Genomic DNA, 12,869 nt, shown 5'->3' on the forward strand with positions numbered 1-12,869 from the left:
TTTTTTGGTAGTTTTTGGCCAGGGCTGGGTTTGAATCCACCACCTTTGGCATATGGGGCGAGCGCCCTACTCCTTTGAGCCATAGGTGCCGCCTTTGCTTTGATGTTTTTAACAAGTACTTCTAAACATTTCCCTGATAGAAGCTATTGATAAATACTAGTGTGTCATAGGCCTCTCTGTGTATCTTTCTGTATAGCTGGTCTTCCCACAGATTAAAGTGTGCCTTTTGGGACACCTCATTTGGAATGGTAAATATTTCATTTTAAAGACCCATAAGACTAAAAATGTAGGCCAGACACAGTGGCTCACACCTGTAATCCTAAGTCTTTGGGAGGCTGAAGTGGGTGGATCACCTGAGTTCAGAAGTTCCAGACCGGCCTGAGCAAGAGTGAGAGCCCCATCTCTACTTAAAAAAAAAAAAAAAAAAAGCCAGGCATTGTGGAGGACAGGTTTAGTCCCACCTACTGAGGAAGCTGAGGCAAGAGGATCACTTGAGCCCAGGAGTGAGCTTGCTGTGAGCTATGATGTCACAACACTCTACACAGGGCAACAGAGTGAGACTCTGTCTCAAGAAAAAAAGAAAAGAAAAGAAAAGAAATAAAAAATGTAATGAGGATTTAAAGATTAGTAGTTTGTTACAGAATTTTAAAAAAATACTATGGGAAAATAAGTATTCAAAATATTTGGGGCCTCTGGCCTTGTATATTTTATCTATGGTCTTTTTTCTTTCAGCATATATACGTTTCCATCTAATTTCACCTTTGATACAGAAGTCTGCAGCAAAGTAAGCAACTGTTTTCTTTTCTGGAAAATATTCTTTATATTGTTGAAAATCTATTTTGTTTGTTTCATTCTGATTCGTTCCCTCATTTTCTGTATCAGTACTTGAGCTATGTTGCTGACTTAGCTGTTTTTTTTTTTTTTCTGTGCTCCAAACAAGTTATTTGTATGGATACTAAACAGTAAATGGGAACCACGGTGCCCTGTTGCCAGGCACCCACACGTAAAGCTGCCACCAGCGAAGGCTAGTCAGAGAGTTCCTGACTGGGAAAACTGAAAGGTGACTTTGGGTTGGCTCCTGGTCTCTAACAAAACCAATGGATCGGTTTAATTTGTAGACTGCCAAAGAATATGGTCATCCCTATTCTTAGCTGTTATTATGTGTTGACGTACGTAGCTGCATCGTGGAAGGCACAGACTGTAGGCACAGAGAGCCTAAAACGTGCCTAAATCATACAAGTGCTCAGGAAATAGTAGTGCACATCTTCTTTCGTTTCCCACTTAACTGGAATGTCCAATTCTAAAATGACAAGCAGCACTAAAATTCATCAACATGCACTCTAAAAAAATGTAGTACCCTCCTGCCTTCTTTCATATTTTTAACCTGTTAGTCAGAAAGCCTAGGCCAGGAATGTTGCCAGAGCCTTCAATCTAATTGCCTGTGATGCCTATTCCATTTACCCCGTTGCGTAGTATAAATAACATCATTTTCTACGTGTACATGACAGTAAAAAAGATTGGGAAATACTGCTTGAGGTAGGAGTTCCACAGTGTGCCTATGAAACAGTCCCGAGTAAGGTATATTTGCCTCTGAACTGAACAAGCATACAGTTTTACATTCTGAGGTAGGGAATTAACACCTTTCTGAAACCTTCTAACTCTAAATTGAAGCAATCTGTTTCTTCATGTGTTTCTCGCAAATTAATGATGCCATTTACATTTTGTACTTCTCAGTGTGGTTCTCTTTGATATCTTTGTCAATATCCTTACCCATAACCTCGCGGAACCAGCTTATGAAGCAGATGTGGCTCAGCTGGAGTATAAACTGGTAGCTGGTGAACATGGTTTAATTATTCGAGTGAAAGGATTCAACCACAAACTACCTGTAAGCACAAGTACTCTATTTTCCTTATAGAGCATTAAAATATATTTACGTTTGTTGCCCCTGTAGCACCAAGGTTTGTGCATGGGATGCTGTACATAGAGAGAAATGTTTATTAATGCTGATTCTCATGACTATACCTGCTTGATAACAGCTATTCTAACTTTAACCATACATAAGAACAGCATATATTTTATTAATCACTAGCATTGCATACAACACAGCCCATGTTTTAAACTTGATTTCACTTCTCTTTGCTGTTACTTTCTCTACCACCAACTTCTGCATTTAGGACTGCTTAGAGCTAAATTTCTTACTGGAAGGCACATTGCCTGACTTAGAGTAGAACTCAGACCCTCATGCTCTTACTTTCTCTTCTTGCACTCCTCTTCAATTTTTTTCAAGTATGTGTACCTTGTTTCCCTTTTAAGTTTATGAGCCTTTCAGAAACAGGGTCTGTGGCTCGGTGCCTATAGCTCAACCGGCTAAGGCGCCAGCCACGTACACCTAAGGTGGCGGGTTCGAATCCCCAGCCCGGACCCGCCAAACAACAATGACGGCTGCAACCAAAAAATAGCCAGGCGTTGTGGCGGGCGCCTGTGGTCCCAGCTGCTTGGGAAGCGGAGGCAGGAGACTCGCTTGAGCCCAGGAGTTGGAGGTTGCTGTGAGCTGTAATGCCACGGCACTCTACCCAGGGGGACAGCTTAGGCTCTGTCTCAAAAAAAAAAAAAAAAAAAAAGAAACAGGGTCTGTATCATGTCAGCTGTTTATCTCTGATAAAAAATGTGTTCCAATGTTGCTTTGTCAAAAACTTCATAAGCAGAGGGAAAAATAATACAAGATGCTAGCTAAAGAGTTAGATTATTAATTATCAGAAAAATATGACATACCCTACAAATTTATGTGTATTTCTAGGCTTCTTGGGTAGAATATATATTATATTAAAGTATGAGGAACTGAGTTTATGTAAGAAAAATTCTAGAGGAAAGGACCTACCAAAAGTTAGATCTGTGCTAGGAGGTGATAGCCTCCATCTTGTGAAAACCCAAGAGAAGAGTATGGCTCTCACCTTGGTCCAGGTATCTTTGTGTCCCTCTCATCCTCTCCAGGGAACAAAGACTGGTCTTAGGTGGAGATATCATGGAATACTTTACTTTTTTTAACTTTCAAAGACCTAAATATAAGGTAGTTTAAGATCCACATTGATTAAAGCTTAATATGGTGGTTGTCATATGGGAAATATGTTTTGAAATTACTTGGAGGGCTTTTTAAAAATATAAGCCATTGAAAAGCATTTGATATTCTTCATTTTATGAAGCTTACTTAGTCTTAATCAGGAGTCCTCAAACTACGGCCCACGGGCTACATGCAGTCTGCCTAGGACATTTATCCGGCCCGCTGAGTATTTTTGCTGCCGCTGCCTGTCCTGCTTAGCAGCCGACTTTTCCCAGGGCCTGCAGTCCAGCCCTCCAATGGTCTGAGGGACAGTGAACTGGGTTCCTGTTTAAAAAGTTTGAGGACCCCTGGTCTCAATAGTAAAGCCTGATATACAACATACATATTGACGTATAAAACTAAAGAAAAATTTCACCTATAGAATATAGATCCTAACTTCCTAAAAATTTGAAAATGAAGTCTAACACAGCAGAAACAATAATTCACCATGTTCACATACCAGGAATGTTCGCCAGGGTTGCTCAGTGAACATAATTCAGTAGAGAATTAGCAGTCAAAGGAAAACTGCTATATGAATGTAGTGATAAATGGAAAAAAATCATTTGATAAATTTGAGTTGGCATTCCTAATAAATAGGAATGGAGTGAAATTACTTAAATACAATAAAAACCTTAAATTAAAAACAATAACAGCATATATTACATTGATAAAATGCTAAACATTAAAATCAGGAATAAGCAATGAAGAATCCACAATCAACTCTATTATTATTATTGTTGTTCTTATTGTTTTAGAGGTTCTAGCTAATACAATACAATGAAAAAACAAAGTAAAAACGTTTTACTGTGCGTTGCCTGTGGCCCAGTTTGTGTAGGGTGCCGCCCCCATATACTGAGGGCAGTGGGTTCAAACCCTGCCCAGCCAAACTGCAATATAAAATAGCCAGGTGTTGTAGAAGGCGCCTGTGGTCCCAGCTACTCGGGAGCCTGAGGGAAGAGAATCGCCTAAGCCCAGGACTTGGAGGTTGCTGTGAGCTGTGACATCATGGAACTCTTCCGAGGGTGACAAAGTGAGACTCTGTCTCTAAAAAAAAATAAACAACTTTTTTGGAAAAGAAAAAAATGTTTTTCTTTGCTGATGATATGATTGTATTGTTAGAAAACCTAAGACACTGCTAAAATTTCAAAGATAATTTGGTGTGATGTGGCTGGTCATAAGGCTTACTAGTCAATGCCTATCTTTCCCTGTAGTAGCAACAACCAAAATTATTTTTAAGCTCATTTGGAAGAAAAAAAAGAGAATAGCCATAAAAATGATTTTTAAAAAATAAAGATCTGGGGCGGTGCCTGTGGCTCAAAGGAGTAGGGTGCCGGCCCCATATACTGGACGTGGCGGGTTCAAACGTGGCCCCAGCCAAAAACTATTAAAAAAAAAAGAAGAAGAAGAAGAAGAAGATCTGGGCGGCGCCTGTGGCTCAAGGAGTAGGGTGCTGGCCCCATATACCAGAGGTGCAGGTTCAAACCTGGGCTCAGCCAAAAAGTGCAAAAAAAAAGAAGACTTATTGCTTGCAATTTGGTAGTTATTGAGGATTTGGGCCCCTGAAAATTGCTGCCTTAGAACTTCTCTAATGTCCCCTACAATGCCTAATACCTTGCTCGACCTCTGGTAGCAACCAAAGAGAGACATTTCCCTCCCCCAAACAGTGAATTTCCATGCTTCTCAAAGTGCTTTTTTCTTTTCCTTTTAGCTACTCTTTCAGCTTATTATTGACTATTTAGCTGAGTTCAGCTCTACACCAGCTGTCTTTACCATGATAACTGAGCAGTTGAAGAAGACCTACTTTAACATCCTCATCAAGCCCGAGACTCTGGCCAAGTGGGTATACCCAGGATCAGCTTGTATTTTGAGAGCCTGAAAGTATTTGCCTTCCTAGGGGGTAGATGTGGGGGATGAGGCTATAGTTTCTGTGCTAGTAGAAATGTCTGCATTGGCTCCGCACCCATAGCTCAGTGAGTAGGGCGCCAGCCACATACACTGAGGCTGGCGGGTTTGAGCCTGGCCTGGGCCTACTGAACAACACAATAACAACTGCAACCAAAAAACAGTTGGGCATTGTAGCAGGCACCTGTACAAGTCCCAGCTGCTTGGGAGGCTGAGGCAAGAAAATCACTTAAGCTCAAGAGTGTGAGGTTGCTGTGAGCTGTGATGCCACAGCACTCTACCAAGGGTGACAAAGTGAGACTCTGTCTCAAAAAAAAGAAAAAAGAAATGTCTGCATTGTGTTGCAGTTTGGGAAACCATTTCCCAGCTGAAATAGATACCTGTGAATATAACTAAGAACAACCTACTTACTGTACCTGATTATAGCCTGAAAGTAGAGTGTTTTTTCCAGTCTTTTATGAGTAAATAAACATTTTAAACAAGTGCTACCTTTGTTGTAACCCAAAATTATTTACAGGTGATTTTATTTTGTTGAGTGGTACAATTAGTAGCTGAGTTAAATTGCTTAACATGTCACTTATCTGACAACCTGATTTATCCAGAATTCAGGCAAGGTTCTAGAAGAGAGCAAAAAGGTAGCTCCACAGTCTGTATGCGAAAGCTTAAAGCCAGAACTAATAGGCAACTCCCTTGGGCCTTTGTCAGAGCCTGTCTTTACTACTTTCATAGCCCAGAATACTTTGTATGAATCAGAAAAAAGTACCCCATTGGGGTACCCTCTACCAGCAGGTGGAGCCTTTGTGGAAGGGAGAGAAACGTCCTCCCTGAGCAAACAGTGCACGTGGCTGGCAATCCCCTACTTGACCTCCTTGCTGGGCATGTACAAGTGGCCCTGCTTGTGACAAAGTTATAATAAGCTCATCAATTACCAGAATTAGGTAGCAGGGGGGAAAAGAGTTAAGAGTCAGGCATGTAAAAACAAAAGCTTATAAAAACTAATTAAATATAAGTTAGAAAGGAAAATTATCTGCAACCATTAGATAAGGTGAATAATCTTATCTATCTAGTAACCCCTAAAGTTAGGAGACTTGCCAAGTTCAAATAGTTTATTGGTGGTGGGGTTGTGGAGATGGGGGTGGAGTTAATCTGATTTTATGCCAGACCATTGCCCATATTACATTCTCACTGCTGTTAGAGATATCCATAGTGGTGGCCTTCAGTGATTAATAAAATGTTAGTGATATTTCAAACTAAAATAGTAATAATTTAAAATTGGTTTGTAATTAGATAAACTTGACTCATCTGGCAACTTATGTGAAATATTTTAATCTGCAACTGAGACAGATTAGGGCATTGTTGTACTGGTGAGTAAATCTATTTAAAAGTTTGTGTATACAATTTTTTTTTCGTTTTTTTGGAGACAGACTCTCACTATGTCACCTTTGGTAGAGCACTATGGCATCACAGCTCACAGCAAACCTCAAACTCTTGGGCTTAAGTGATTCTCTTGCCTCAGCCTCCCAAGCAGCTGGGACTATCGGTGCCACAATGCTCGGCTATTCTTTGTTGTAGTTGTCATTGTTGTTTAGCAGGCCCAGGCCAGGCCTGAACCCGCCAGCCTCGGTAAGTGTGGCCAGCACCCTACATACTGAGCTACGGGTGCTGAGTCTGTGTATCCAATTTTAAATGCTATTACTGAGCATGGTATAGTTTCCCCATCTTACATTGTGAAATTAAGACAATGACAATAGAAATTGTCTCTTTAGAAACACATCTATACAAATTTGACCCTTATTTGTTTATTGTCCATATTCATTTCTTACAAGAAAATTTTGCATTTTTGTTGTTGTTGTTGTTTTGTTTTTTACAGAGATGTGCGGCTTTTAATCCTGGAATATGCCCGTTGGTCGATGATTGACAAGTACCGGGCTTTGATGGATGGCCTTTCCCTTGAGTCTCTGCTGAGCTTTGTTAAAGAGTTCAAATCCCAGCTCTTTGTTGAGGGCCTGGTACAAGGGAATGTCACAAGCACAGTAAGTATGAGGTGCTCTGTTACTATAGGTGGGGTCTGAATGCGGTTGTGAACCCTGGAGTTGCATTACTTCTTCTTAAGGGGGAGGTGAAAGCTCTGTATTTTCTGCAGGCCAATATTATCATATTCTGTTGAGGAGGGAATCTGGTCCCCTCTGATGCTTGACAGTGTTCTTATGATGGAGGCTGCTGGTAATAGACCAGTACTTTGGGATGAAATGGGTTTGGCATATCTATGTTGTTGTTTGTGTTTATTGAAGATTGTATGGGAAATTATAAACATAAAGTAGAGGAGGGGAATGATGAAAGGTGTAGTTATACACGTGAGGTCTGATGATTACATTTGTGAACTTGCAGCTGTGTGTTTTCATTGGTAGCACTGTACAAACAGCTTAGGAAGGATTTATAATCTTTTATATCAGTGTCTCAGCACCAGTTGATGATTGATGGTGTCTTACTGGGTGGTGTTCATTATTGTTGTTGCATGTTTTTGTGTGCTGTTACAACAGTATTGGAGCTTAAATTAGAGCAATAAAGCAAACACTAAATTTCTAGTTTAATTTGGCAAGAGTGGAAGTGAAATCAGGGATATGTTATTCTTATAACATACGAGGATAATGCCATGAAGAAAACAACAGTATGCAAGTGGATTAAACCTTTTTCTGAGGGGAGGGAAAGCGTCACTGGTATAGAGAGGTCAGGTGGCCAATAACTAGTAGAACTCCTGAAAACGCTGCAAAACTCCATCAAATTGTGCGTCAAAACCATCGGCTGACTGTGAGAAGCATAGCAGCCCAAGTAAATTATCAGTAGAGAAATCGTTAGGAAAATGTTAACTGAAAATCCTGTTGAAGACAGGATTTTCTCCAAGACCTTTTGAAGAGGCAAGATGATGTTTTGGGCCATGTTACCACTGGTGATGAAACATGGATGTACCCATACAACCCAAAAACAAAGCATCAAAGTGCACAATGGAAATCAGTCAATTCTCCACAACCAAGAAAGTTCCATCAGTCTAGATGAAGAGTCAAAATGATGTTGCTAACATTTTTTGATATCAGAGAGGTTGTTCATTGTGAATTTGTAGCAGTTGGACAGTTAACCAAGTTTACTATTTGGAAGTGCTACAAAGGCTGTGTGAAAAATTTAGATGAAAATGACCTGAACTTCCCACCACCAGCTTATGCACCAATGCACCAGCTCACACAGCACTGTCTTGAGGGAGTTTTAGCCAGTAAACAAGTAACTTATTGGAACACCTTACCTTCCACCTGATATGGCTCCCAATGACTTTTTTCTTTACCTGAAGATAAAGGAAATTTTGAAAGGAAGACATTTTGATGACATTCAGGGAATTAGGGGCAATATAATGATAGCTATGATGGCCATTCCAAAGAAAGAATTCTAAAATTGCTTTTTTTTTTTTTGGAGACAAAGTCTCACTTTGTCGCCCTTGATAGAGTGCAATGGCATCACAGCTCACAGCAACCTCTAGCTCTTGGGCTTGGATGATTCTCTTGCCTCAGCCTCCCGAGTAGCTGGGACTACAGGCACCCGTAATGCCCAGCTATTTTTTTTTGTTGTTGCAGTTTGGCTATGTATATGGGGCCAGCACTGTACTCACTGAGCCGCAGGTGCCACCCTCTAAAATTGCTTTGCTAGGTGTTGACATCAGTGCAGGGCTTCCCAAAGGGAGTACTTTGAAGGTAACCATAGTGATATTCAGCAATGAGGTATATATGATTTTTTTTTTTTTTTTAGACAGAGCCTCACTCTGTTGCCCTTGGTAGAGTGCCGTGATGTCATCACTCATAGAAACCTCCAACACCTGGGCTCAAGTGATCTTGCTTCAGCCTCCTGAGTAGCTGGGACTACAGGTGCCGCTCACAATGCCCGGCTATTTTTAGAGATGAGGTCTTGCTCTTGCTCTGGCTGGTCTTGAACTCCTGAGCTCAGGCAATCTACCCACCTTGGCCTCTCAGAGTGCTAGGATTACGGGCATGAGTCATTGCACCTGGCCAGCAATGAGGTATATAGCATTTTTCTAGGATGAGTTCACAAACGTAATAGTCAGAGCTTGAACAGTACTGCCAATGTAAGCACATGGTGGCAAGTTTGTAAACTTAATTGTCAGACCTCATCTTTCACATCAATGTGAATATAGTTAACACTATCTAACTACACACTTTAAAAATGTTAAGGTGATAAACTTAATGGGTTTTTTACCACATACAAAAAAGTTGAAGTAAAAAATGATGAAGCCTGAGATAGACCAAATAAATGTAAAAGTGCTTAAGAAATAATGTGGAGCCAGGCGCAGTGGCTCATGCCTATAATCTTAGCACTCTGGGAGGCTGAGACGGGTGAATTGTTTGAGCTCACGAGTTTGAGACCAGCCTGAGTAAAAGTGAGACACTGTCTCTACTAAAAATAGAAAAACTGAGGCAAGAAGATGCTCTAGCCCGAGTTGGAGGTTGCTGTGAGCTATGACACAGTGGCACTCTCCCAGGGCGACAGCTTGAGACTCTGTCTCAAAAATAAAGAATGTGGTAGAATATAGCTAAAATTCATTGAATAATTGGATATAGAGATGAGTGAAAGAGAAGGGAGGAGTCTATGATAATACCAGAATTTCTTGCTTGAAGCAGTAGATTGATGGAAGAGCAGGAATAGTAGGATTGGGAACGTATGAGTCCATTCTGATACGCACTGAGTGGGTTATGTCTGTGGGGCTTTATCTTAATACTTAACCAAGGCCTCTTCCAGGCACCAGTGCTTACTCAAGATGCTCCCCTACAGTGTGGACCGTCTTCATTCATGGCTTCCCAGTTTCTTAGCACTGGCCCTTAGGGAAACCATTTAATTAATTAATTTATTTATTTATTCTACCTAGAGTGACAGTTCTCACTCTGTCACCCTGGGTAGAGTGCTATAGCATCACAACCTACTGCAACCTCAAACTCTTGGGCTCAAGTGATCCCCTTGCCTCAGGCTCCCAAGTAGCTGGGATGTCAGGCCCCACCACAACATCCGGCTAGTTTTTCTATTTTTTGTAAAGGTCTTGCTCTTGCTCAGGCTGGTCTCAAACTTCTGAGCTCAGGCAATCCACCCACCTCGGGCTTCTCCCAGAGTGCTAGGATTACAAATATAAGCTACTGTGCCTGGGCCCTAAGGAAAGTATTTTAGAGATGACCTCATTTCTGCACTTATGCCTCATTTTATAGATAAGAAAGTCTTACAAGGGGAAGAGGATATATTCACTTTGTAGTAAATGTTATCCTATCACTCTATCCAGGGTCTCTGTCAATGGGCTTATGTGTCTAAAACACAGTTGTCATAAAGGCCACAGCCTATTTGGGTAAACTGACACTGAAGTTTGATCTGGGAAAGTATTACAGTGTATGGGTGAACAGAATGCCAAGGAAGTGAGGAAAGGAGCTGTTCAGTTAAGAGCTGCTAAATATTCAACAAAAATAATCAGTATTGACTTGATTAGCCCAATCAGTGAATAGACTTATGCAGCATTGAGGTGACAGACTATCCAGGGCTCTCCAAGCAGTTGCAACATTGATATTAGCTGGTTCTAGGTGAAATTAATGTCAAGAGGGCCTAATATAATTGTCTTCTTTTCTTTTGCCTCTTAGGAATCTATGGATTTCCTCAGATATGTTGTTGAGTGAGTATTGGTGTGCATTTTCTCTGGGGGTGTTCTCACCAGCATAAGGGCACTGAGCCACAACTCAATAATTGTTATTAAACCCACAATTGAAATACTGGTAGATTTTTTTGAGGCTGGTATAAATGAAGCAATTCAAAAGGGGCTATATGGAAGGCCTTTATGGGTACTTCAGTGACCCATGCTGATTCTTTTGCAGTAAGCTGAAATTCATGCCTCTGGAACAGGAGATGCCTGTGCAGTTCCAGGTGGTAGAGCTGCCCAGTGGCCACCACCTGTGCAAAGTGAAAGCTCTGAACAAGGGTGATGCCAACTCTGAAGTCACTGTGTACTACCAGTCAGGTACGAGGAGTCTGAGAGAATACACTCTTATGGAGCTGCTTGTGATGCACATGGAGGAGCCTTGTTTTGACTTCCTTCGAACCAAACAGACTCTTGGGTAAGTCTGGTGGCAAGGGCACTGAGCTCGCTAAGGGTCTGAGGCTTACTTTGCAGGCTCAGGTTTATCATAGTCCTTACTGAGCAGCCTCTCACAGTTCTTTTGTCCTTCGGTACCTTAGAGTACCTTCTATAACTACTTGTTAGAACTTCTGGAATTTGCATCTTAAAATATACCTGTTTTTCATTGGTCAACTTTGAAGATAAGAAAAGAATATAAATGTCTTAACACAATAACTAAGAAAATGACATGAAGCATACAAGCTGGGTCTCAGACTCCATTCTGTACTCAGATTCGTTATTTTTTTCCACATCATTCTCGAGGGGTAGGGTGGAGTTTAAAGTAGGGAAGTGCTTCCCAATAATTTCATTTGGCCTGTAGCCTGCTTTAGCCTGTGGTTGGTCCCACTGGCTTCTAACTGTGGGGATCGTCCCTAAACGTGAGCCTGTCTGGCCTGATTTTTGACTTTCCAAACTCGGGGGCTCCTGTAGTTGCTACTGTGGGCCTGAGTTCCCTGCATAAAGAATTCACTACTCTGTCAGGCTTTGTGAAGATCCCTGGTCAGGGTTTTGGGTGGCATGGCCTTATTGTCATCTTCTTTGTCCTTTTCTTGTGTTTCTGGCCTGCACCTCAGCCATATACCGACACTGTCTAGGTCCTCGTTGTCAGAAGCAAAGGTGAACCTTATTCTAGTCCTTTGATCCAGGAGTTAACATTGGTTGTGGAGCTAGGCTGAATTTTCCTTTCCCTAGATAGAGGTCCAGCTTCTCTGTAGGGCCTGTCTCCCTAGCTGTAGCATTCCAGCCTCTCATCTTTTCTAGGTTCTGACTACTAGTCCCAAACTCCTTAAGGGTATGGCCTGGCCCTGCCTAGTCCACGTGTCTAGGGCCTCTGACTGCACACAGCCTAGACTCAGGAGTAATCCTCTGGTTTTAGGGAGGATTTCATATACTACGACTATCTTTGGAAGTGCTTTTCATCAGTCACCTCTTAGCACTAACTTTTTTTTTTTTTTTTAAGAGACAGTCTCACTTTGTCGCCCTCAGTAGAGTTCTGTGGTGTCACAGCTCACAGCAACCTCCAGCTCTTGGGCGTCACAGCTCACAGCAACCTCCAGCTCTTGGGCTTAGGAGATTCTCTTGCCTCAGCCTCCTGAATAGCTGGGACTACAGGCACCTGCCACAATGCCCAGCTATTTTTTGGTTGCAGTTTGGCTGGGGCTGGGCTTGAACCCTGCCACCCTCAGTATGTGGGGCCGGCACCATACTCACTGAGCCACAGGCTCAGCACTAACTTCTAATACAAACTGCTTTCTTTAGGAAATCAATTATTTTTTCACAGGGAGCATTGTTTTGTTGGGTTTTTTGATCTTCGTTTCACAGGGCCGGGTTCCAACCTGCCACCCTCAGTATATGGGGCGGGTGCCCTATTTACTGAGCCACAGGCATCACCCTCACAGGGAGCATTTTGAATAGAAAGTTGATAAGAACGTTTTGAATAGAAACAAATTAACAGGAAAATTCAGTGCTGACTAATTAGGGCTTGCAGGGCACAAAGGCTTTAGCCCCTTCCTCCAGTGAAGTGGGAAGGGAGGAAAATGGGTCAAAAGGAGCCTGGGGGACCCTTCCTTTGGGCTGTACTCGTGACATCCTTGCTGTTGGCCTCCTGGCTTCTTTCATTCTGACTATGTTATTTTGCGTTTTCCGGGCAGCCAGGATTTGGTC

General features: G+C 41.8%; 1 protein-coding gene across 3 annotated transcripts in view; it reads left to right on the plus strand.

Moving 5' to 3' along the window:
* NRDC (nardilysin convertase) overlaps positions 1-12,869 on the plus strand; it is a 107,103-nt gene that overhangs the window by 89,807 nt on the left and 4,427 nt on the right. For 2 of the 3 annotated variants that reach the window (XM_012811467.2, XM_012811468.2), the window contains 6 exons: positions 733-784; positions 1,735-1,885; positions 4,806-4,933; positions 6,870-7,032; positions 10,675-10,706; positions 10,906-11,145. In XM_012811467.2, coding sequence (XP_012666921.1) covers positions 733-784; positions 1,735-1,885; positions 4,806-4,933; positions 6,870-7,032; positions 10,675-10,706; positions 10,906-11,145 — 766 coding nt within the window. The remainder of the gene's footprint in view (positions 1-732; positions 785-1,734; positions 1,886-4,805; positions 4,934-6,869; positions 7,033-10,674; positions 10,707-10,905; positions 11,146-12,869) is intronic. The other variant, XM_023519155.1, reaches the window with a different exon arrangement.

The sequence above is a fragment of the Otolemur garnettii genome, unplaced genomic scaffold (assembly GCF_000181295.1).
Source record: "Otolemur garnettii isolate 467f Iridium unplaced genomic scaffold, OtoGar3 scaffold00159, whole genome shotgun sequence".
Classification (NCBI taxonomy): domain Eukaryota; kingdom Metazoa; phylum Chordata; class Mammalia; order Primates; family Galagidae; genus Otolemur; species Otolemur garnettii.